Source organism: Nipponia nippon, unplaced genomic scaffold, assembly GCF_047370975.1.
Source record: "Nipponia nippon isolate SJK-2023a ecotype South Korea unplaced genomic scaffold, ASM4737097v1 scaffold_16, whole genome shotgun sequence".
NCBI classification, from domain to species: Eukaryota; Metazoa; Chordata; class Aves; order Pelecaniformes; family Threskiornithidae; genus Nipponia; species Nipponia nippon.
The window spans coordinates 7,999,529-8,025,425 of record NW_028262332.1 but is presented as its reverse complement, the minus strand read 5'-3'; the positions used below and the strand labels follow the sequence as shown (position 1 = coordinate 8,025,425).

The 25,897-nt window shown below is 44.6% G+C and overlaps 1 protein-coding gene across 5 annotated transcripts in view; it reads left to right on the top strand.

Annotated features, from left to right (window-relative positions):
* The first annotated feature begins 14 nt into the window (after positions 1-14).
* The window catches only part of DDX31 (DEAD-box helicase 31), a 50,411-nt gene continuing 24,528 nt past the window's right edge, over positions 15-25,897 (top strand). For 2 of the 5 annotated variants that reach the window (XR_015703642.1, XM_087752630.1), the window contains exons 1-16: positions 627-746; positions 1,882-2,132; positions 2,326-2,401; positions 2,868-2,911; positions 3,356-3,426; positions 4,006-4,070; positions 4,898-4,942; positions 6,501-6,542; positions 8,259-8,323; positions 9,161-9,280; positions 9,670-9,776; positions 10,525-10,760; positions 11,116-11,292; positions 13,948-14,007; positions 19,946-19,996; positions 22,045-22,184. Coding sequence is in view for 4 of the 5 variants with exons in the window: in XM_087752630.1 (XP_087608756.1) it covers positions 633-746; positions 1,882-2,132; positions 2,326-2,401; positions 2,868-2,911; positions 3,356-3,426; positions 4,006-4,070; positions 4,898-4,942; positions 6,501-6,542; positions 8,259-8,323; positions 9,161-9,280; positions 9,670-9,776; positions 10,525-10,760; positions 11,116-11,292; positions 13,948-14,007; positions 19,946-19,996; positions 22,045-22,184 (1,664 nt within the window). In the remaining variant the exon portion in view is untranslated. Of the gene's footprint in view, positions 299-626; positions 747-1,878; positions 2,133-2,325; positions 2,402-2,867; positions 2,912-3,355; positions 3,427-4,005; positions 4,071-4,897; positions 4,943-6,500; positions 6,543-8,258; positions 8,324-9,160; positions 9,281-9,669; positions 9,777-10,524; positions 10,761-11,115; positions 11,293-13,947; positions 14,008-19,945; positions 19,997-22,044; positions 22,185-25,897 lie in introns of those variants that run through there. The other 3 variants (XM_087752632.1, XM_087752631.1, XM_087752633.1) reach the window with 3 other exon arrangements.

Below are 25,897 nucleotides of genomic sequence, written 5' to 3'. Positions count from 1 at the left end.
GCTGGGGCTGCCCCGCCGCCCGCCTGCGCCGCCCCGTGGGCCCGGGGGTGCGGGCGGCGCCGCGCCGAGCCCCTGCGGCGGGGCGGCCGCGGCCGGGGGCCCCGGGCTGAACGGCCGTTCCCATGGGGGGGCCGCCTCGGCGCCCCGGCCGCCTCCCCTCCGCCCTCGCGGGCTGGGCCCGGCCCCAGGGGCGGCCCCGGGGCCCTGCGGGAGGCGGCGGGCCATGGCGGCCAGCGGGACGCTGCTCCTCAACCTCAGCCCGGCGCCGCGGGGCCGCGGGCCCGGCGTCCCCCGCCGGGTAGGTGCGGCCGGGGGAGGCTGGGCAGCCCGGCCCGAGCCAGCCCTCGCCGCCCTGGCTCTGCCGGGGCCCGGGGTGCCCTGACTGGACCTGGGGGGGCAGCGGCTGGGGGCTGGCCCGGGGGAGCCCGGGCAGCGGCGGAGTCAGCCTCTACAAACTTCATAAAATGGAGCCTTTGGCTCTTTGCCCCCGAGACGGGGTTGAGACCTGCCCGGGGGGCTGGTGGCTCGGCGGGGAGAGCGGCCCGGCCACCTCGGGTGGTGGCTGTGGAGGGGGAAGGCCCGGCGGGGAGGGGGTGGGGACGGGCGGGCCGGAGCTTCTCCGATCCCGTTCGATGGCCGCTGTGGGACGGCTCTGCGCTCTCCTCACGGTGTTCGCGGCTTTTGCCTCGTTGGGGGCTGGCTGCCGAAGCTGCGGGGAACGCTTACAGGCCTCTGCTCGTTTGGAGGTGCTTTGAAATGCTGCCAGGGAGGGGAAGTCCTCTTATGTTTCAGAGTAAACTTGTAATTGTAGGAATGCTGTGAGTTGCAGGAATGGGTGCTTTACTCTCATAAGTTTGAGGTGAACAAGAATGGGTTAAATAGCATTTTTCAATTTTAAAGTTATTGTTGTAGAGATTCTATGTGGTTTCAATTATTGTTCTTAATTTTTAAATCGTTCTTAAACTATTATGCAAAAGTATGTGAGAGTGAAGTGTTTGCCAGGATTTACCCTGATTATGTTAGGTACTTTGAGGTAGGGCACCACCACCATCATTTTTCTGATAGTGAATATTGGTGGAAGGGGGTTGGGGTTTGGTTGGGTGCTAAAAACGTGAAGAAACAAGTGAAAAAAGTAATAGAGCTTGAAAACAATATGGTTCCTAGGAGGACAGAGAAAATCAGAGCATGCAATTAGGAGTGGGGAAGAGAGAGAAAAAGACGGGCGAGATTGCGCTCGCGTTTCGCACGTTTCAGGAGTTTTGCAGTCGTGTCAGGAAAAATCAGTTCATTGATAAAGGGCTGGGGGACACTGAGGAGCTTTGAGGACAAAAGTTTAATTTTCTTCTTTACTGTTCTGGAGGGAAATGGGGAGAGCAAAAGTTTTTCTTAAGATGATTGGAAGATCAGTAAAATAAACTGATTGCTGCAGAAGAAGAAATAAAGAGCTCAGAAATGCTGAAAGTTGTCAGAAGCATAAGTTGGAGTGAGGTAGAGGCCATCCCTCCTGCCCACAGAAAGAAGGAAGCCTACAGGGGTGGCTTTAATGTAAGGAGATTTGCAGAGAGATTTTTAAAGCATGTTCTGCACAGTTACTGGAGAAGCTAAATTAAATCCTTTAGAGAGGAGCACTATGTATGACTTTAGATTTCTATTTGCATTTCAGTAGTGTTCAGAGGTCATGGTAGTGAATCTGTTAGAGTAGGAACTGTCTTGCTGCAAAAATCAAACTTGGTTTCTTTAGTCATGGGGTAGGGGATTCCAAAAATAAGGGATCTTTTGGAACCTGTAGGCTTATGTATGTGTTCAACATGATACTGTGCTGTTAATTCTCAGTCACTAAGGAATTCTTGCTGTTTGCTTTGTTTGTTAACATTAAAGCAGTCTAACGCTCTGAAAAGAAAGCTCCAGTCACCACATGGAAACCCACCTTTGAAACGTAAACGTAAGCCATCAATAAGCACCTTCAAGAAACGTGCTACAGAAGCTGACATCAGGGAAAAGGGAAGTTCATCACAACAATCTCTTCCTAAGAAGCAGTTGACTGACAACCGAAATGAAAGCCAGAAAAGCAAACCTTTCATTAAGACGTCCAGCCTGTTTAGAAACAACCCTGATATCCCAGAAATTCACAGGTATTTTAGACAAATGGGAGGAAAAAAACCCTTTCAATGCCTTGACATTCAGTGTCTTGAATTCTTGCCCTTGCTTGGGCAAAGCAGTTGCTTGGTACGTGTAGTTTCATTGCTGTTTATGTAGACTACTATTGTACAGTTTTTAACCATGCCATGTGCTTTGTTTTGGTTTGGTTTGTTTCCCCTAACTCAGAAAAGTAGTACAACAAGTGCAAGAAAATGTTTTCACTACGGATTCTTTTAGCCAGTTGGACCTCCATCCGCATCTGGTGAGTGCCAGGAAGGCTGTGTGCCTTGAAATGTGCTTTTTTTTGGGGGGGGCGGGTTAGAGAGCTGAGAGATGCACCTTTATTCATGGTGACTTGGACAGACTCGCCAGTACTTTGCCTGATGTTGTTGTAGTCTCTGAGCTCAGCATGCTGGCCAGTGTCCTGACCCATCCCCAAACACACTGTCCCAGCACCCTTCGCTGTTTGCAGTTGTAATGCCAAAAAACCCACAGAAAACTATTTGGGAGTGCAGTATTTTAACAGGTCTGGTATTTCATGATGGTGTAAGTCTGATTAACTAAGAAGTATTTTCAGGACCTGGGAACTTTTACATCCAGTTGCCCTGGACCAGTAATGTAGAGAATAAGCATCAGTCTTCTGGTTTTTGCTCTGTCTTGTGCTACAAAAAGTAGCAAAAGGAACAGTTTGACAATGAAACCTGTTTACTGCTCTATTATCTCTCTAGATATCCACAATAAACACTGTCCTGAAGATCAGTAGCATGACCAGGTAAGCAAATTCATATAAAAACTTTGCACTTCACTACCCCTTAAAGCCAATCATCTATGATTGTTTCAGTATATGTAATTGGTTTGTGAAGACCACAGTTAAGCTGTTCCATTTGCCACAGCGTTTGTTGCTTTCAAAATTTGGGACAAGAAATAACTTGTAAGTTGCACAGCAAGTCATTTGTCACAGCTGAAGGTGGAACCTTGGGGCCCTGCCTTCTAATTTGGTACTTGAATCATAAAACTATCTTTTTTCAGTTTATCACATCTGATGCCTATCTAGTGATTTTCCTTAGAAATCACCTCTACTGATGTAGCTACACAGCAGAGGTGAATGCATGGAACTTGGGGTAAACAGTTTTGAAACAGTCGCTGTATGTTAAAACCCTAGGATTCTATCCTGTGTTGCATTCGTATTTCCTAACCTGTTTTGTTTGTTACGCAGTGTTCAGAAGCAGACAATTCCTGTGCTCCTGCAAGGCAAAGATGCTCTAGTGAGATCTCAGACTGGGTCAGGTCAGTATTTAATTGTCAGTCTCCTTCCCTAGGGTGTGCTAAACAGAACCAAAACCTCACGTTCCCAGTACGGCTCATAAAAGTGACAGGCTGGGAAGCCTGGCATGGGACTGCCGTGACACAGACAGATGCTGGGCAAACTTCTGTAACAACGCAGCGGTGGGCCTGAATGCTGATGTGCAGCTGCCAGCCGTTGCACGGGGGCCTGTTCCAGGGCTCATGCCGGGGATGCAGATCCAGGAGGCCAGCAGAGCTAAGCAGCACACACGCTACCGTGCAAACTTATGTGCTTGCTCTACAACAAACTGTGTCTGGATGTCTCATTTCCTTGGGTGGGTGGGGATATTTATTTAGATAGATCTTAGTGGGATACCACCGCCTCCCTCTTCTTAATTTAACCCTTTGGTGAATTGCCTGTCAGTCTTCCATTCTGGAAACTTTCTACTTAATTAAAACTTTCCCAGACTCTGACCTCAGTTTAAGAACAGTAGGATGAATGGTACTTTAATTTTCTGGAGTGCTGTAGTTGCCACTTTTTTTTTTGATGGCAAGTCTTCCAATTTTCTCCCTTTTAAAAAGGTAAAACTCTTGCCTATGGGATTCCGCTTGTGCAGTCTTTGCAAGGAATGGAATCCAAAATACAGGTGGGTGCAACAGAATTAAATACATTTGCTTTGGATATTAAGATCAATAAAAATAAAATCCAGCTCTTATCTTGTAGTCATCACTGTCTCTTCTTCATACAAAGGTCAAGCAGTCTCTCTTCCCCTTTATTTGTACATGTGGTTTGTGTGATCCTCCTCTACTGTTGAGATACACATGATACAAGAACAATGTTACACATTCCCCGTTACTTCATGCAGTAGGCTAAATTGTCAAGTTTGGAGAAGGTCGAGTGCAGAAGAGGCAATGGTCTGGAAGCTGGGAGAACTGAAAACAGAGGTTACTGCCATGTTTCTAATCTTTGACACGGAGTGAGATTTGATACTTGCTCCCAGTTTGGATCATCTGGTTGACCAGAAAATGCTGCTGCAGATCTGCCATCTCTTGTGCATTTTCTGGAAGGAGATCATCCTGACTTTCCTTATGGGTTGAAACGTTTCCAACCCATCCTGGATTGTTACTTTCTGCAGGTGCTACCTACAGATTGTTGCTGTGCATCAACCATGAGAGTATTTCTGCAACTCAGAAATACAAGAGTGAAATAATATGTGTATGGAATAAAACGTTGGGTATGACTGTGAGCAGGTTTCGAAGCAGGAAAGAGAAGGCAATGCAGTATTGATATTTGAAAGACTGTTGATTTTTTTTAAAAGCTGGGAGGGGGGAAATACCCCAAACTGTTGTGTACAAACTTGTGCTAAAACCTTTCAGAATTCACGTTGTTGGCTAATAGCAGTTATATGTGGAAGTGCTCTGTTTATCACTGCTACATTCTTCTCAGTGGACGTTTTGTCTTCTCTGTTTCCAGCGCAGTGATGGGCCTTATGCACTCATATTAGTCCCAACAAGAGAGGTAGGTGGCCTTTTTTCTTTCTGATTCTGTCTGAATCTGAGTGTTTGAACACTGATTTCTAGTGTGTAGATGTGGGCCCACCGGGGACTGTCTTGGGAAACGTCGTCTGTCCTCTTGCTCAGATCTTGCCCTCACAGAAAGAGTGTTTCCTCTCTGGATGTGTGTTTTCATTTTTATTCAGTGCCATACCAAAGTAAGAAAGAAGGAATCTCTAAGTTTTCCTCCTGCAGTTGGAAATAATTGTGAAAATTGGAGAAACTCTCTAGCTCGGTGCATGGGAGGGAGAAGGTTGCCTAGCTCACACAGGGGGAGTAAGTAAAACCAATGAAATCGGCTTTGCAAATGTGTAGGTTTATACAAATGTTTCATTTTTCAAGCAGCTTTTTCAAATCCATAAGTGAATGCTGAAGATGAGGCTTCCAAGAGTTGGCTTCTTCACTGAACTCTCTTGTATTTGATTTATATTATTTGCAATTGCAAAGGCAATTTCAGAGGAGGGTATCAACTTTTTTTTTTTTGGTATGTCAAATAATAACTTCCATGTGGAGAATTGATTGCAGGTATCTAGTTTGGGGCACAATATTTTATGCAACGTGCAGTGCAATATCTCAGCTCAGTTCCATGAAAGGAGAAAGCTCTGAAGCTATTTAAATTTTTACAGCAGCAAACTTACTGCCTCTCTTGGATGCTGCATGAATACTAAGCATGTAGGAAACTGTTCATAAGCTTGTTTAAAGGGCTGCCATTGAGAGTACTTAGGAAGATAATTTGTAATTACAGTTGGTGTTACTTTTACTTTGCATTGAAAGCAATGGCCTTTCTTGAGAGCTTGGCAAATAATAGTATGTAGCATGTGTAGTCAGAGCATTTAGAATAGTTTTACTCCCATTACTAAGCCCTGCTCACATACTCATTCCATGAATGAGTCAGGGTGGCACCATTGCTTTTCTCGGTCGTCTTCATTGCCACAGCAGAAATGGCTGTCAGACAGCACGTGAAACCCAACAGCTAAATGCTTCCTGCTGACGGGACGTTTCGGTTTGCAAGCTTTGTACGTACCGTCTCTGTTCTGCTGGCTGGGAAACGGAGGGGTAGAAAGATCCACTGGTATGATCGCTCTGTGGGTCAGGTGAGGGAATAATGTGGTCTGCCCTGACTGCCAGAAGATAACTAACCTCTGGGCTGCATTTCCTTTTCATAGTGGTTTTCTTCCAGAAATTGTGCCATTTTCCCTTTTACTCTTCCAGTGGAGCAAAATCTTCTGTGACTTCAGCTTATTTTCTCCCTGGGGCATTCACAGAAGCCAGCAGAAGTCTGAGAGCTGGCTTGTGGAGCTGAACCAATAGAGAGGTTTTTTAACAGGTCCAAATATAAAAAAAGGAGTATGCAGGAGAATAAAATAATCAGCTTCTAAAAGAAAAATTAAGGACATACTTAGAATTCTGATTATATATGTAACTAGATTATCTTACAGATTGTTGGGCCAAAGGGGCTTGTAGTCCATCTTTGTAGTCCAGGGACTTTTTCAGAGCTCACTTTCTTTTGTTGATTTCCATAGCTTGCACTTCAGAGTTTTGATACAATGCAGAAACTACTTAAGGTAAGAATTCAGTCCTCTGTGTTCTTCTTATTCCTTGAGTCTCTTGCTGTAAGGTGGTAAGCAACTTCGGTTCCTGTGAATTCAACTGGATGTTCAAGGAAATCCAGCATCTGGCAAGATACATAGTCCTTAAAGATAAATCTGTTTGTCTTTAAGTGTGTGATTTCCCTGTGGCATGTTTTAAACTATTACATGAACAATTAAGTGATTAATTATGGCACCTTAGTTGCCCATGTTTTCATAAACAAGCGTAGCTGATTTTTAGTGTTTTGTTTTTAGAAGTACCTACCATTGTTTCAGTCTGAGTTATGAATGGAAGCTCTCACAATGACAAGTACCGCTTTACTGAAACTAATACTAGACAGATGGGTTTCAGATGGGGAGTAGAACTTGAACTGCTTCACCAGTTGAATGGCTGGAGAAATTAGAAGGCTTTTAAAATCATTAAATGATAGTGCTTTCCTTTTAATTGAGGCAGAGTATCTTACCATGGGGCTAGAAGGTATCTAAATTGTTTATCCAATCCATATTTGCACTCCCTCTTCTGTTTTTTCCTTGAAATAATTAGGCATTTTTTCCAGTCTTTTTTAGTGCTGGAATTACCAAGTAAGGTTTTGTTGTGTCATGCCGAGGTTTAAATACTTCGGTCTTCTTCCATAGTAATTAGAAGTTGTTATGAGTGGACTTTTGATGTGCTTCAAAGGATAAAGTCTGGACTGACCTCCTTTAATTTTTCTTTGTTATACATAATGTGTAGTGACCATCAAATCCAGTGTAAACTGTTGTAGTGACCCAAAGCAGAAGATTTAGATCGTGGTCTGACTGGACCGTGGAAGGGCTGGACGACTGGAGGGTGCAATGTGGTTATGTAGTTACTGAGAGAGAAAAAGGCTGGTGGAGCTGCTCCTGACGCAGTTACTCTAATGCCAGCTGCTGAGGTTATATTGCCTGGATCTGGCTTAGACATCTTCCTTATTTCAAACCTTAAAAAGAAACTCTTTTTGTAGAAACTATTTTGTTGGAGCATTTCTGGCAAACAGTGACCCGTGCAAACTTAAGCCTATTTACCAGTCACGCATTGGTGCAGTCCTTACAAGCTGTGCTCTGCTTCTGTCCTGCATTTCCTCTCGAGTGAGGCAATGGCAGTACTCTGATTATCTCCCCTGTAAATATTGGGCAATATTGGATTCAATGAAGGGCTGGACCTCATTAAAGTAAGTGGCAAAAACTCCTGCCAATATCAATGAGACTGACGTTTCATGTTCACAGACATGGTGACCGAGTGCATGTAGGTCTGTGTACGTATATAGAAACTTTATAGATCCTGTGTTTTTTCTTAAATTTTCCCTGGCCACAGGAAGATATGCTTAAAGGCAAGATGAAGAAATGGCATTGTAGCTTGTCTTTGAACATTTAGGCTACATGGGGAGAAGGAAAAGAAATATTACTATGTGATTGGAAGTGGTGCAAAAATGATTGCATTTCTATCTTCCTAGACGATGTGGGAAGCAAGTTACATGGCTAGAACTAAAGGTGCCGTTGATATGTAGCTGTGGGTGAGAGAGTGCATGTAGACTGTATCTGTTAGATCAAACCAGATGCACACTGCTGTCAGCCCCAGTCCTTTCTCTTTTTGCCAAGAAACATCATTTTTGGATTAGGCTCTGTCTCTTTATTAAGAAGAGTCTATATTGGTCTCGGTTTCCCTTTCTGTAGCCATTTGCCTGGATTGTGCCTGGAGTGCTAATGGGGGGAGAAAAGAGAAAATCGGAAAAAGCCAGGTAGGAAGCCAACTTCTTAAATTGTATTTTGGGTTCTTCTGCTCTACAGCATTTTTATCTGTTACTCTTCTTTAGAGTGCTTTTCTTACTGGGAGAGAGGATTGTCAGTTTGGATCAAGCCATGATCCCCCTGGATCTTACACAGACACAGGGGCTGGGTCAGCAGGAAGCATTCGCTTCCCCCAGTTGGATCTATTTCTAAAATGTTGATGAGCCTTCTGAGAAGATCATCTCTTGTGTCAGTATTTTTTTTTCTCTTCTGACAAACACCTGTATTTGCTTACCACCGAGTGCTGTCTACAGTATTTGTTATGGGGGAAATTGCTTTCTGGAGAAGAGATTTCCTGGTGTTAAAAATCTCTTTCTTTTCCCTTTTCAAGAATTGAATTGTAAGCTGGTAATCCAAAATGGAATTTTCATTTCTCTATATATAAACATACACAAAAAGAAGTTTACTCTTGACAGTAAAAAGAGTACTCAATTAGAAAAGAAAACCTAGCTTGGGTGTTTTAGATTTTTTTTTTTAATATTATTAATATTTCTTTCCACCCTGTCCTTATCACTGAGTATGCCTCTGAGTATCTGTGATGATCAAGGATAAAATTCAGCTGTGCAAGAAATTTCAGTTTTAATCAGTGAGAAAGTACTGTCCCTGCTAATTTTACTATGGCCATGACGTTTTCCTCTGTAGGTTCCAGTTCCTCGCTCTGGGTTCCTATTCCAGAGTTACTGCTAACCTGTATGTTTTCTTTTATTTTGTTCTTTTTCTCTCTTTTTTCTTGTTTCTTTTCCTTTTTTTGTGGTTTTTGGTTTGGTTTTGTTTTTTAATCTAAACAGATTACGTAAAGGGATAAATATTCTCATTTCAACTCCTGGTCGCCTGGTTGATCACATCAAGTCCACAGAATGTATACATTTCCGTCGCACTCAGTGGCTGATTATTGATGAAGCAGACAGGTAAACTTCCAAGTGTTGAGATATGGAAAATAATTATGATACCCTCTGCATCATAATTCACAAAATATTTAAAAAAAATAAGAGAGAGAGCATACATGCGATCTTAAACCATTCATGCTCAGTGGCCTCAGCCAAGCACCAGATGTCTGGGATTAGGAAGAAATGTCCCCTTTGGACAGATTATTGTACAGTTATTCATTGCAGATTCTCTCAGTGTCTTCTGACATGTCTGACCCTGGCAAAAGTTGAAGATGGAACATGAAGCTAGATGGGCCAAAGATCTGATCAGCTCTAGCACTTCCCCTATTCCTAATTGGCTCATGTAGCATTAAGACTTTCTCCTCATTCCTTCCTTACAGCATCTTTCATCACTTCTGCTCTTTTTGTAGGATCCTGGACCTTGGCTTTGAGAAGGATGTAGCTGTGATACTCAATGCTTTAAATGCTGAGAGAGAGACACGTCAGAATGTCCTGCTCTCAGCCACCCTCACAGAAGGTAGGTTATAGACAGGTGCTGTCTCTTCTAGCTGAATAATGCACAGGCAACTGCAAAGTAGTTGGTTGAGTCTGATTGTATTACAGCCCAATCTGAAGCCCTTTGCAGAAGTGGGGTAATGCCTGTTGATTTCTTTGGGCTTATGACACTTGTCCCTTGTTACTGGAATTTCTGTCAGTGTATATACTTACATAGTCCTTACATACGTCTCTCGAATTCCAGAGTAAAGTCACTGTGAACCTGGGAAGCGCTGGTTTGTTTGTTTGCTTTACAAATGTAGAATTAAGACAAAAAGCTAACGACAGGACAGGACAGCTGTTGTGTACTTTGCTCGCTATCATACAAGAAGTCAGTTGCTGAGGCAGGAATTGACCCACCATGACTCCTGCACTCTTGATAGAGTGAAGATCTCCTGTTTCTTTCTGCCCCCCAGTTAAAAAACAGCACTGCCAAATGCTGTCTGTGTGGTCAAGACATTTATGTAATGTAAAATAGCACAGTTGGCTGAAGTTGTGTCCTGTGATGCCTTTGGTGGAGTCCACAGCAACTAAGCCTGGCTAAGCCCTGAAAAGTCTGAGGTTTGTGGAGGTGTTCTGTCAGTGTCTGAGGCATGGCTCATTAGTTCCTTGCCCTTCACCGCTTTTCACTGGAATTGCGTTAGTTGGGTTTTTTTATGTGAATATATCATCGCCCTCCCCAGCAGCACCCCAGACTGGACATCATGTATTTTTCATTTTCTGTGATTTAGGAGTAACACGGCTGGCCGATATCAGTTTGAACGATCCCATCAGCATTTCCATAGCAGATGAAATCCAGAAGGCACTCAAACCAGCATCACAAATGGATAGACAAGCCAGTAGTTCATCAGACTGCATGGAGCAGGAAAACTTTGCTGTTCCGGAGAAGCTCAAGCAGTATGTCATGATGGTCCCCAGCAAATTGAGGCTTGTCACGTTAGCAGCTTTTATCCTTGAGAAATGCAAGGTGAGACTCTGTTTGCATTTATATTACTAAGTAGCCCTTTGCCCTTTCCAACTCCTTTATCTGTTACTCTGTCAAGGATAGCATGGATTAGATCTAGGGCTTCGAAGTGCATCTAGTGTACAGGGAGCTACATGAGAGCTGAGGTGCTATTATGTCTTTCGTGCTGGCAGTGAGATACCTGTGCAGCATGTACTCGTACTTCTCTTGTGGGCTCGGTATTTGGTGTCAAACTCCGTAACCGTTTCCCGGATAGTCCTATCTCCAGAAGTGGAAGCCACCTAGATCTTATAATGATCATGGAATTGGGAGAGGCCTGTGGAAATGGTCATGTGCAATTTTCTTGTTTTTCTTGCAGTTTGAAAAACACCACAAGATGATCATCTTTTTCTCCAGCTGTGAACAAGTGGAATTCCACTATGAGCTCCTCCAAAAGGTCCTTTCAGGAGGGCTAGAGTCAGAACAACCCGAATATTTATCTCTCTCCTCTGCACACTTACGGTTTCTACGACTGCACGGCAACATGGAACAGGAAGTAAGCATTCTCAAAATGTCAGGATACACAGTTTTATTCCTTATGATTTATTATGTGGTTATTCTGGGGAGGAGGGCAGAAGAGAGGACAGAGAGTCATTTCACCTCTAGGGGCCTCAGTCTTCCATCTGCTAATGGGAATAAGAATATTGTCCCACTTCTGGAAAGTACCTTGGTGGCTATATCTGAAAAACACAGCTGAAGAGGTAAGAGGTGTTATTTCAGCAGGCTGAGGCAGCCATTCTGTATTCCCAGTGGGTGCGCTTAACCATTTGTGTATCTATGGTGTTCTCTGATGCAGTCAAGACAGGCTTTTCATGCCAAAGGAAAACCTCATCCAAGCCCCAAAACGTTACTACCAAATAAGTTGCCCCCATTACATGAAGATGGAGCAGTTTGGCTTTTGTTTTGAAGAACAGTGTCTTGACAGACTGCTCTTTTCCCTGGGATGGGATAATAGCAATATAACAGTGGTTACCCCAAAATAGGTCTAGGTTTTAGCCAGATAGGCCTGGCTGATGAGGTTGGAGCTTGCTTCGGAGGGCTGAGAGGCCAGGAGAAGAGTGGCAAATGAACTGTCACTGCAGCATTTCACCTCCCTTGCAAGTTCAGCCCCTGATCCTGCCCTTGGTCTGTGATGGAGAGAGTTAGCGCTCTACTCTGAGCTGCACAGCAGAGACGGTGAATGAATAGAGCTCTTCATCAGAAGCAAGAGGTGAAGACCCATTGTTTTTCTCACTCATTCCCATCCTGTGGAGACCAGAAACATGTGCTTTGCTGTCCCTGCAGTCTGGCCTTTCCTCAACCTGCCTGCCTGAGCGAGTGAGCAGGCCTGGTCTGGCCCAACTTTACCCTGACCAGCTGTTAAGCCAACAGAACACCACTAAGTAGCTGGCACCAGGGGAAGGGTTTTGCCTTTTTAGTACCCAGTGTGTAATTAGTGCTTGATGTCTTCAAATTAAGAGCATTAATGGAGCTAAATTGTGGATCCCATATGGTACTGCTGAGCACGGCTGCTGTCATTGTCAACAAGATACAGCGTGCTCTCTTCTTTAGTTCTTGTCAGCAGAGGGTTCAGCATGTCAGCAAGGCCCAAGTTTCCCTTCTTTCCTAGAACAGTACCTCTAGCTGGGAGCCAAGTATGTAAGGTTTCTTCTATATCATCAGCATAACAGGACATTCACTTAACTGGGAGGAGGAAGGCTTGAAACATGGAAGCAAGGATGTTTTGGAAGGAGGAAGCAAAAAGGACAGGAAGGAAAGGGGTATGGTGTTTCTGAGGCCAGAGACAGCCTGAGCTCTGAAAAATGGAATCAGATCGAGGGAGTGTGGGTGTGCGGTTGTTTCCCACAGCTAAGGAGAGAGGGAGTGTAGGTGGGTAGGTGGTACTGGCAAGCGAAGACCAAATGCTGCTGACGCCTTCAGTTACTAGTGCTCAGAGATTGTCTTGTGTGATAGCAAATATCATTGTGATGTAATGTGAGCTGGAGAATGAGTTTCTGTTGCTTTTATCAAGAAAAAACCACACCCCAAAGTAGTTAGTTAAACTAATTGTAGTGTGCTCAGGAAGGTTTTGGGACTGACAAAGCAGGAGGCTTTTGAAGGTAAGAGAGGAGCCGTGCTGGCGGGTTCCTGCAGTTCTGGGGGTCAACAGCTCAAAGACTGCTGGCAGGGTAATTGGGGATCTGGGGGCTGTGGGCAGCCCTGCCTGGGAGCCTGAGCTCGTGTTAGAAGTCGGGGCTGCAGGAATTCTGCTGGTGCAGACCAGCGATGAGGACAAGGCTGGGAAGCACCTGCCTCTGACACTTGTGGAAAGGAACGACCTCCTTCCCAGTGTCAGCAGCCCTGTTGGTCGCTCTTGCCACTACGAGTCCTTTTCTTGTGGGAAGGCCGTGGGAGGGTGCCCTGGGAGCTCTGTGGCAGCTGCCTGCAGGGCCCAGGAGTCATGCCTCCTTGCCCCCTTGGGCAGGGGTTTCTGGCCAAGGTCTCACCTCTCCTGCCCTGTTACTTTGAAGACTTATCCCGCAACGGTTCACTTGAGCAACTGTGCAGCTGAGCATCCCCGATACTCAATAATTACACAGTCAGTCCAGTAACTGTCTGCATGCCCCACTGGGCACATGATGTGGCTGATCTCTTGTGATGTGACTATATCGCTGTGTCAACAAAATGGGCTTATCCTGCCCATCGTGTGACTGGCCAGACAGCAATTAAGATGTCCAACTTTTTCTTGCATTCACAAAAGCCTGTGTTTCCCATAAAGTATCTCAGTGCTTCTGTTGCTGCTGCCTAATGTTTTGTGGATCCCCTCTCCGTGTAAAATAGTTACTGCTTTTTGACATACACAGGCCATGCTTCTGTGCAAACCGTGGAGGTGTTGGCTGCTTTGATTTGACCAAATGCATTCAGGCTTGCCCCAGACACTGTGCCTTCCTACCTGGGACCACACCTGTATGCCATAGATTTTTTTTTTTTTTCCCCCCATTTGCAGGAAAAGTCTGACTGGAACTCATGAAGTCCATTCCTTTGCTTTTGAAGCTGTACATGATATAGTGAATGAGACATAGTTGTCAAATTGTTACATTAACTAATTTGCTTTACGTTTGATTGTAATGTGCATAAGCACTCTTTTCATTTTTCTGTTTCAATCCCCTAGGAAAGAACAGAGGTCTTCCAGGAGTTCCTAAAATCCAAGACTGGCATCTTGCTTTGCACTGTAAGTAACTTAGAGTCCCTTTGCAGCTCCACGCTAATGGGCCTGTCTGATACCTAATGGTAGAACAGAGGATTTGGCACTGAGCTCTAATTCCAGCTCGCTGTCTGACCTTGAGGAAAGTCATCTCCTTTTTCTGCATCTCACATCTTAAATAAGGACTGGTGCCCTCTTTGCAAACTGTTACATGATCTTTTCCTGCAAGGTACCATATACAGAAAAAAGTGTATGTCTTATACAAGAGGCCTCTACGTATTTTGCATGGTCTTACACCTGGAAAAATCTGTTCATTTGAAGCTGGAACCTTGCCCTCTACATGCAGTCAGTAGAACGCAATCCTAATGTGTAGTGTGCCCCATAACTGCCAGGTAGATTGGATGTAATGTGGTCTTTCCCATCTTAATGACTACCCCAAGGTTAAAAACAAAAACCTGCAGGGACGGAAGGGAAGCCCAACCGGAGAATGGTGTCATTAGAAATGCACATGCTCTGCTGCTCTCCATGCTTTGCCCTTCAAGCTTCCTTCAAGGGTGCTGAGGGAGAAATTCTTGTCCTCTACTGAAGTTTGCTGGCACCCTTGTGTTGTGGTGGCACCTTCCGCTTCTCGTTTCTGACCTGTCGGTGCCACAGCTAGCCTGCTGCAGTGGTGCAGAAGGCTGCACGATTTGCTCTCTAATAGTGGCAGCTGTTGATCTGAAAATGTGTGAATCTTGGCGATTTCTACCCACCGCAAACTTGTAAATTACAGCGATCGGGAGTAATTAGAGCTGAGAAACCCTCTCCAGCTCTGAAACGACTCCTGTTCTTGCAGCACATTATTCTTAAAGGAAACCAGTTGCAATTTTTTTCAGAGAGTGGGGGCTGAATTTTATCTTATTTTTATGCCTGCAGTTCAAACTAGGACTGCCACTTATGTAGGAGTGTTTGATTTAGCGTTGCCAAATTATGTATTGTATCACCTGTAAAATTGTACTTGTTACATGCTAGTCTTGGTCCTGCTTGTGTGCACAACCTTTCAATGAGTTGATGAAGGTCAAAATGCATCTTTGCAATGCATCAGTGTAACTATAACTTGGTTTCCCTGTATACAGAGGTAATACTTAAGTGTCTCACCTGAGGAGGATAGCATAGCTTAAATCATTCAGTGGTGTAGGTTAAGTGTTTTGAAGATAAAAAGTGTTTGGTAAATTCTAAATAATGAATAGCTAAACTTTGTCTTCCTTCATGCACGTGCTGTCTATAACTGAGAAATTTCAGGGACGTGTCTTGTTACAGAAATTTCAGTTTAATTTGAGTTTGGAAAGACAGTGAATGCTCAATTTTAGACAAAGAGAAAATAGAATCATTGCAATCACTGGGTTATTAGTTCCTGGGTGAGACCGTTTGAAGGGGAAATGCAGCCTGTGGCAGGAAAAATCTGCCAGGAAACGTACAGCTGTTGACAAGGTAGGAAGAAGAACAAGTTGGATAAAGAAATCCCAGTGGATGGGATCCCCCTCTTGAGACACTGGAGATGTGGTTTGATTTCCTGCCATGCCACAGACTCCGTACGAGTGGATGTGGAACTGTGATGACAAGGCAAGTAGCCACATGTCAGCTGAGCAGCGATAGTTGTGTGTTTGCTCCTGACCTGTCATAAATGGGAGGTAACGTGAATTAACCTAGATTGCCGCGAAGAGGGTAGCGTAAGGTAATGCATTTATTGTAACTCTCCTTCGTTTCAATCTAAGCTACTTTGCATTTACTGCAAGGCAGGGATGCAAATCCTGACAGTTACAGTTACTGTGGCTCAGCTGGCACATGGTTAGCACGTTAAGCACAGTAAGTTGTGTGTCTGAGTCCAAAATCTCTCTGTGCTTCAGCTCCCCATCTGTAAAATGGGGATAGTAGCACTGTTCTATCTTACAGAGATGTTGGGAGGACAAATGCATTGAAACCAGGAGGTGGCCTGTTACCACAGTAATGGGGACCATATGGACACCTTAATATAGAGATACACTTTGCGCTAGTCCCACATTACAGGTGCCTCCCCAACGCAGATGTCCAAAGGGCAGCCAGGCACCGTGACCACCTCCTGCCTCTGAGGGCATTGCTTTTTCTGACACTTTGCTTCATATCAGCAAAAATGTTTTGCAGAAAGATGGTTCTGTTCTTTTCACTGCAAAATCGCGTTTTGTGCCCACAAAATTTTGAAACCTGGCTCACAAAAGAGCAACGCAAATAATGTTGCCGTCCTTCCCTTGTCCCTTATGCCGTGTTCTCCACCCATCTTTCCGCTCTAGTAAGCAATGGGACCTGCTGTTCCTTTTATTAATTTGCTCTGTGTCATATGTATATTAATATATTGCATAAAATATTTTTGCCAGACAATATAAGCTGGCAGACAAGAAAATAAAGAAGGGCCACGTATCTCAGAGGGTCTCATCCAGATTTATTTCTCTCTCCTTCACTGAAGTTCTTTGCGGCTTCCTTTGGGATGTGCCTTTAAACAAGTTCATCTCTTCCAGGGAGAGAGGAAAGATCATTTGGAGATTGTTTGCTGTTTACTCAGTCACGCTAACTCATCTTGCCAGTTTTCTGGCGGCCCCAGCCAAGAGCTTTCGCCTCTGACAGCTTCTGTGCTCTCTCCTTCCTCCTCTGATTACGCAGCCCAATCTGTCACCCTGCCGACGGGGGTCTCTACCCTGCTGATGGCTTTCCACACTCGGCAGTAATGACTTTTGGCAGGCCGGGAAGGCGCGAGAGCTTCTTCCCCAGCTTGGAGAGCCGTTAGGCCCTCTCTGCCTGTTAACTAAAGCACTTTGTGAGGTTCTTTGGTAAATAAATGAGTCATTTTAATCCAACTGACAGCCTGGCACCTGAGCAAGCTGCCTTCCATCTGTACTTCTAGGCCTCATGTAGGCAGCCAATTGTCAAGCTCAGGGCCTTCAAGACCTCACCATTGAGTGTCTTTCAAAAGCAACTTTAGCAATTTCCTTTGCCCTAATTAGATTGTGTGAGAGGGACTGAGCAAACCAAGGCCCTTGCAAAACTTTTGTGGCTGTGTTGGTTCCGATCTTCTGCACCGATACGCCCTGCTTTCGGTGTGGCCTTTTTGCCCTTGATTCCCTTGCACCCACCCCTCTGTACCCCGCCACCACGAGCACAGGCTGGTAACGTGAATTGTCAGCCTTTCTGGGGGTCCTTGGGTGGATTGTACCTTGATACTGTGCCATTCTGTGGCTTGCAGTTGGGATCAGGGCAGGAACAAGGCTTCAGATCATCATGTTTGCTTGGCATCTGGGTTTTCTTTAAAATTGCACTGGTGTAGGTTATTTCTCCTTGCTCCTGTGAGATGGTCACTTAATTCTCCCTTCCATTGCCCATTGAAAGGAATCAGCGGTGACCTGCTGAGGTGTCGTATTCTTGATTTCCCTGTTACTAAGGCATGGTGGTGTGAGGTCATGCATGGAAAAGGGGAATGCCGTCTGGGGCAGTGGAAAAGAAGGGAGAGTGGTACATTGGAAATCTATGGGGCTTCTCGAAAGAGCACTGGCAGCAGGTTAGTGCTTCTGTGTGTGGAATAAATGTAGTGCTAGTAAAACTGGATAATTGTTGCTTGAACTGTACTCTCTTTCCCGGTAAGGTGACCCACAAGTATTTTTCTAAAGATCTGAGAAGCAAGAAGCTCATGGGCTCTGCCAGCGGAGGAAAGCAAATCAACTCAAATTTTTTATCCTAATTCTACCTTGCTGCTGTCTACTAGGGTCTTTGAGGAAAGGGAGCTACAGGAGACGCAGGTGGACTGATACTGAGGAATCTTTGAGAGCTTGCAAAACACTCCAATTACCAGTAAATCCCAAGACACTTCTGAAAGAAAGCCAAGTTAAACCCCAGGAGAATAGCTGCTGATATGTGTCAGTAACAGCTGAGTGGAGTTGGTGGCATTGTGAAAGCAATAGTGAATGCAAGGCTGATGATGGGAGAGCGCCTCCTAAAATGTTGTCCCTGACTGTTAGGCTTTCGGTTGACCTTTTCAACTTTCCTGCTCGCTTTGGCAAATGCACATGAGAACAATACTGTCCGTGGCAGTAGTTTCCCAGCCAGAGGTGTTGAGAAAAGGTATCTTAGAAGAGGAGGGAAAGAATTCTGATGGATGAGAAGGATGGCTTCTGCCCCTGCCATCTACTTCTCGCCATGTTGGAGGTGCCTGCTCCTGACCACAGGGACAGCTTGGCTATCTGTTTATTTTGGGTAAACTGACCCTGTCCCAAGGTCAGAGCCCTCATCAAACGCAGCCTTTCCTAGACTACTGGATGTGAGAAAGAGCACAGTATAGGAAAAGACCAAAGACTTGTCAGCATGGAAGTATATAACAGAGCCAGCCAGATCGGAATCAGACGTCAGCGCTCCTGTCTGATCGTGCTGTAGAGTTTATAATCTTGTTATCCCGGTAACTGCTGTACGCGTTCCCCGACTTCTCTTGATTTATTTTCTCCAACCTCCTTTAAATGGCTTTTTGTACATCTGTTCATTCTGACTCTGGGAACAAGTAGTTTCTTAATGAGCGTGTTGGAGCGAAAGCGTGTATGATTTCAGAGTGGGCGCTGTGGAAAGTGTCTCCTCTTTTACTGCAGTTGGAGCCACAAAGCAACCTGGCTAGTGCTTATGGGAAGGCCTTTGCTGCCAAAACATCAGCTTCCTAGTCTTTTAACGTGTGTGGGAGTTGCATGAAAACACTTCACTGGGTGGCTGACACATTTTTAGTACATTAAGCTCCTGCTTACGTTCTTAATATATTCTATTTTGCAACTAGCTAAAAGATACATGTGTTCCAAAACATTTCCTAACAGAGTTAAATCTGCACACCTGCTCTGCTATTGCGCGTGGTGAATGTAAAATCCAAGGAGTATGTGAGGACATTACTAATGAACGGAAAATCAAGAAGGGAGATTGAAACATGTTTGCACTCTCTCTCTGTTTTGAACAGTATTTAAACTCTCTTTTCTCTTTGAAAGGGTATGTTTTTTGAGCTATACCGGCTGTGGATAACTAAAGGGTCTCATGCAAGTCGTTCTCCAAGTTGATGGGTTTTCTCACCAGCTGGCACATGAAATAACACTCCCGACAGCAGCTTCAGACTCTTTTATTTGGGGCTGAGTTTTGTTTCTCCAAAGCAAAGCCAGACTGGTGAAAATCTAAGGGATAGCTGAAGTCCCCTCTCCTCAAGCTGTACTCCAGCTTCCTGCAGATTCTGCTAACTCGTTTGTTGGCCTTTTATTGTAGGGCCAGGTGACCTGCAAGTCATCTGCTCCTCACCTTCAGACCATCACCTAGGAAGCAACTAATTATTTGTAGGTGGAGATCAGTGCATCTTTGGGCATTCCACTGAAGGCCTAGGATCCTTGACCATTTACTTTATGGTCATTTTCCTTTTCGTCATAAGCAGCCTGGTTTTAGTTCTTAGGTTTGCTGTGGAAAAAGCTGTGCTCAGAAATAGTGTTGCCTTCCAGAGATTTAATTCTGCCTCTCTCACTGTTTGGGTAGTAGATGCCTACGAGCACCTACGAGAAGATCTGTTTTCATCAATGAAACAAACTGAAGAACCAAAGGTATCGCTACCATTGACAGTTGATTCTCTCAGATATAATGTAAAGGGACTGTAGCAGACTGCTGTAATTCAACACCACTCTCCTGAAGTAGGTGGTTTTATATCCTCCAGGCTTTGGGCCATAGTAGCGGGTCATTTTTTGTTGTATTAGTCTGTTAACAATATTCCTTGTGTTTTAAACCCTCAACATTATTTCTGACCTTCAGTCCATCTCTCCCCAAACTAGGCACATAAAATTCCTACTTGCATAGCCAGTTGTTTCCTGGCATAATTGCCATCCTAGAAAGGTTCTTACTTTGCTGATGTCTTCAAAGCATTTTTACTAAAGTAATTTCCTTATTAATTTTAAAGGATGTTGCAGCACGTGGACTAGACCTGCCTCAAGTTACATGGATCGTACAGGTAGGTTTGCTCTGTATGTATGTGTGTGCTTATGTATTAAGTGCAGTCTTGCTCAGATGAAATCCCTTTCCAGTCCAGACCCTCTTTCTTCAGTTTGCTCGTCTTTGTGCTGATGCTTACAGGTGTGGGAGACCCACGTGTTCCTGACTGCAGGACTGGGACTCAAGGTTTTGCTAGGATACAGCATTGCTACCATATCTTTGGTTTTGACAGCCTGTTTTCCTCTTCAGTAACTCCATTGTTATCCGTTGTGTAATAATATTCCACTGGCTGGGAGGAAAGACCCTCTGTTTTCCCCCACAGGAAGCCAAATCTTGTCAAGTACTGCCCACCTCTCTTGCAGTTCTGTGTTTCTCTTTTTCTGAGCTTTCTGGGGAGGCAGTTCCATGAGGAGTTTGTGTGATCCTAATGTTAAACATTGAGTAGCCCAATAGCGTCTGTGCAATGACCTGAATGTTTCAAGTGAGGCTTTGCTGGGTTGGGGCTGGGTAGCTGTAAGCGTGCAGCTTTCAATAGAACTGCATAGTTCAGATTTTCCCTGGGAAAAAAAAAATAAACAAACAACAACAAAACCAGCTAAAAACCCAACACTGCTGCATTACTGTTGACAGAAATATTGTCTTTGGAAAAAAAACCAAAAACTAAGGGAGATGGATGGAACCTTAAAAATAGCAGCCTGTCATTTCAAAGAGGAAGCTGAGAGCATGAAGCAGATTTCGTTTTTATAAAAGATTTATAATTAAAAAAGGTTAGTTGAATTGAGGAAAAACTGATCCAGAGATTCTCGTGTATCAGGTGATACCTGGGTAAAAAGAACAGGGCACAGAGCCTCAACAAAGCTTTTTAATTTCTACCTCATCCCTTCAGGTAACAAATTTGATTTTAATTTTGTGTTTTTAAAAAAAGAAAGATTGTGTAGCAGCTAGCTAGTTGGAGAAGGCTGGGGAAGTGAAGTCTTTAATTCCCAGATCTGTATATTAATATAATTTAACCAAAGATATAGTTGCCAGTGTTAGAACGCAGTGCAAATTACCTAAAGCCCTGGGAGACTTCTGTGTGTCCAGAAGGCGAAATCTCAGCTGTCCTGAGAGCTGTGTCCAAGAGCAAGGACCTGCAGGGAGCAATTAGATTGCTCACAGCATCTTACTCACACCTCTAGCCAGTAGAAACTTTGCCAGAGGGCACAGGTATAAACACTAGAGTGGGCTTTGGTTGTTGGGTTTTTTCCAGTTAAACTGCTGAGGGCTCATTTCTGAGCAGTATCTCTGTGCATGTTCATTTTTCCAGGAAGGGGGCGGGGGGAGAATAGGGGGAGGTTAAAGGGAGGGAAATATGTCACCCTTTGTCAGATCTTGCAAATGGTTGGGCAGTTTTGATTCCCGGTGAAGTAAATGAGAGGCACTGCTATATTAGGGGGGGCTTTAAGCAACGTTTTCATAGTGCCTGATAGTTGTGCATGGGAAGACAATTGCTACTTGTATCATATGCTGCCGAAAGCACTTAACTCCCTCATCTCTCTTAGCTGGTTACCGGATAGAAGAAATCTATGATTTGTTTTAATCAAAACAAAGCTATTTAGCCCAACTCTAAATTTGAATCCATTGTATTTTATGGCTTTTCTCCCAAATGCAGAGCAGGCAGCTTCCTGCTCTCTATGGGCAGTCCTGGGGGTTGTTTGGTTTGAGGTCTTTGCGAGATTTTTTTTTTTTTTTAAGGGAAGCAAACAGATTCCTGATGTGCCTGTATAGAAATAAAATGTAAAAGGCAAACAGAGACACTGAGATGGGGAAACTGTCCTATTACCTGAAAGTTGGCCAATGTGTCACATTCACATGTCAAAAACTGCTGTGGCTGAGGGGGCTGAGTGATGGTTACAGGGATGAGCCCGATGGGCTCTTTATAAACAGGCCAATTCCAAGGGAGGTACAGCATGTGGGTTTTGCTAAGATCCCTTTTGTTTCAGATGAGCGGGCTGAGTGTCTCGTTTATAATTAACATGCTGTGTTCTGTTAATTCCTCCTTTCCCTTCTCATGTTCCCTTTTTGAAGTATAACGCTCCGGCTTCACCTGCGGAATACATCCACCGGATCGGGAGGACGGCTCGCATTGGCTGTCACGGGAACAGCCTGCTTGTCCTGGCGCCTTCAGAGGCAGAATATGTCAGCTTGCTGGCTTCTCACAAGATTAAGTGAGTCAGAAACGCGAACAAAAGTTTCAGCTCATCCTTGCTAATTAACCTTCCATGGCACTTTCAGCGGGACTGTGTCTTGTGCAGGTTTTAATAAGAATTTATTAATTCTTGTGATCCAGGACCGGCCCCAGACTAGCAAAACGAGAAAAGGGAAGTGTGTGAAAATCACCAGCCTGACAGATTGTGCGTGAGTGAGTGTGTGTGATGAGGGGCAGAGAGGAGACGATAGTCGGAGATCCTTTGCACTCCGTTGTTACCTCTCTGGCCCTGGGTTCAAATCGTGGCTACGTGGAGATCACAAGTCAAATGAGCCTGTCAAATGCTAACTGGCCATCTGCCTGCATGGCACCATATTGTCAGAGATTGCGCTTTCTCTTCAGGAGAGATCCGGTGGAGAAATAGCTAGGGAGCTGTGGGTTATATCTAGCGGGTAATTGGCCAAGATGCGTTGTGTAAGTGCCTTGTGACGGGAATAGTAGAGGCTTTTGCAAGTGGCGAGTGCCCAGTATGGTCCTGGAAGGCAGTAAGGGGGGTGGGCTCTGCAGACCAGAAGTGGGGTGTGCTTCCAGGCTAGCTGAGAAAGCTTACCTTACACTCGGACTGGGGAGCAGACAGTAAGGAGAGCAAGCCAGGCTGGGTAAGGACCAGCCCCAAGCGCAGTCAGCTACCTGATGGCCGACACATGATGAGATTTTAGTCCAGCGCTGCTTGTGCAATGGTCCTTTTGTGGAGAAAAACTCGCTGCTCAGCATTGCTAGTTGGGAGTGCTATCAGGTCTCAAGCCTCCTCAGCAGTCAGCTGGATGTATGCGACTCCCCTTGCTCCCCGCACTGCTGTCTCTCGGCGTTTCAGAACATCAGCCGAGTCAAGTCCCTTTAGTGTTGTACTAGTGTTGATGGAGCCCTGTAAACTCATGCACAAATTAGTTCTCTTTTATTTCTTGTGTTTATGTCGGGTGGAGCTGCTTGGAGTCGAATTTGGTTTTGCATCCTTGAAACAAACAAATGTTGGCAGTAAATACAGGCTTATTCTAGGCTGTGAGCCATTTAGTGGTCTAACAAAGAGCCATCCATCATCCCAGGTAACTATCTATTAAGCAGACACCAGCAAGACATGGAGGGCTAAGCTGACAGGGTTTTTTTTCATGTAACAAACAGCACTGACATTTAAAGGTGAAATCCCATATAATTGTGAATTTTTAACTCCAAATGGAAAGTTCTATTTTTCTATTTTATAATATTTTCGAAGTGTTGGAGGAAGGAGAGGGAAATTTCCCCCCTTTTTTTTTATTTTAAATGTTAATGCTTTTATCTGATTTTGTTGTTTTTTAACAAGTTTAAGGAGCAGTGTCACTCACGCTGGTAATTATATCTGCTAAGGAGACCTGTTGTTGAGCTAGCCAGTGTTCTTCAGGAATCTGTAGAAGACTGTGCTGAATGAGCGGCGGGAGGTTTATGTGAATATTTTTTTTCTTCCTCCACTTCTCAAATCAGTACAGCCAAACAACTCTGGGGATTGTCTTTTCTTGTTTGTTTGTTTTATGTTCTTCATAAAACGTGCTGCCCTGCAGATGAGGCACTTGCCAAAAAAGGAGTGTAATTTGCCTTCCTTGACCCCCGTCTTCAGATGGAAGAAAATGAGTGTCTAATTGGCATGGGTGGGCGATTCGGCCTGTTTGCAGTCATGCATCCTCCGCTCTTCCTACATAGTAGCGCATGGTGTGAGAAGGGGCAACGGGATAGAAAAGAGAGCTGATGAATTACAGAGAAGATGCAGGAAGGCAGCTTGAAGCTAAAGGCAGCAAGTGCCATCAGCACAAATTGCCGTTACCCTTCATAAACAGAGCATTATGGTGATAATCCTGACAATTTAATTCAGTGCGAGGGCGAAAGACAGCATGTGTTGGACTGTCACCGATCCTCTTAAGCGCTGATAATTTTTGTTTCTTTATCCTAAGTCTTTGTAGCTTTTGACTTGGACTGCACAAGTTACTGGAGTTTGCATTTTTTTATTCTTTGCTTAATTTTTAAATCTCTTGTTTTTTGTTGGGGATGAGTTTGTGTTGTGTTTTTTTTTTTTTAATTTGTTTTTTCTTTTTTAAATGAAATTCCCGCTGGGTGTATTGAAATGTAAATACTTCATAAAATATGTATTTCTAAGAAGACAAAGCATGAGACGGGTCCCCGCAGCCTTCAGTTGGTGTAAATGAGCAGTGCCGTGCTGATTTACATTGGATGAGGATCTGACCCAGAGTTTTTCTTAAGCCCCTCCACCCACCCCAGCATGCATGGGAGTAAGTCCAGAAATGTTGAGAGTTGGAAGTAATGAGAGCAGACGTGGCTTTGTTCCTGGATGAAAATTCACTTCGGAATTAGGGATGACTGCCTTTGAAATTGGAAATCGCTCGCAATTAATTTTCACCGGTACCTGAAGCCTCTCCTTGGCTTCCACTGTGGAAAGGCAGCGTTAGCCTTTGCCAAAACGCTCTCACTTTGGCTCTGCTGAGATCAGTAATTCCCGTTGGGGCTCAAGGAAGCTGCATGCCTCTCTCTGCAACTTTCTTTTTGGTCTTTGTGTGGCTTGAAGTTGTGGTTCCTCTACCTAACTGTAAATGCGTGTGTGCGCACACATGCACACTCATGTTTTCTGTACATTTCCTCTTTCTTTTTTTCTTATTTTCTTTTTTTTTTTTTTTAAAAAAAAGGTTAGACTCCAAAATGTTCTGTCTTGGTTCTAAGCGTAACTAACAGATTTTCCTTCAAAGGCAAGAAGCAGAAGAAAGTCAGTGAGGTTCACTTTTTTTTTCTCCCCTTATGTCTCTCTCAGTTCCTTCAACTGTAATCTAGCAGTGCCTGCCTCGACAGCTATCAGATAATTTCTTTATCTCCTAACGGCGGCCTAACTAATTTATAAAGGAAAACGCATCACCATGAAGGCACGAGTCATTTCTCTCCCTTCTCTGCAGTTGTGCTTGCCCCCCTCCCCTGCTCCCCTCACATGATGCTCCCCGCTGTGAACCAAGTTCACATATCTGTTAGGCTGCGAGCTGGCAGCGCGCCAGGCGAGAGGAGGATCGGAGCGGGGGGGACATCTCAGACAAATCAATGTCAAAGGTTTGACATTTTCATTCATAGCGGTGTCAGAGCAACCTTTGGGGGGGATGGGGAGGTATACTTTTCTCTTGCTTAAGTGGTTGCCATTTATGTTTTAATTTACTGTTATACTTTTCAAAAACAAACAGAGAAACCCTCAGTTGTCTTTTTATGCTCCATTTCCCATTCTCCCCCGTCACTCCCCCGCCTGTCTGTCTCTGCATTCTCTGCAGAGGAATCTGCTACATCAGGAGTCCCAGCCGCACGGCGACGGGGCTTGTCTCCCATAGAGGATGTCTTGTGGCCACACTGGCCTGTACCTTCCAGGCTAGATGGCCATTTCTCTGGACCATCTCTTCTCCTTTCCTTATGTTGTGGTGGTGCGCTGGCTGAGGTTGAAAAGGCAGATTGCAAAAGTGAAGGTATTTGTTGCTTTAACTGGGAAGGACTGGGGGGCAAGCGAGGTTCATGGTATCCTGTTACACAGTGTGGCAAAGAGTCATCCATTCCTCCTGACCAGGTGTTCAGAGGTCTTTGCGTGAAGAGAAAACGGATATCCTTGTTGTTATAATTTCTTGCTATACTTTACAAATTGAAGAATATCAGCAGAGCTTCCTT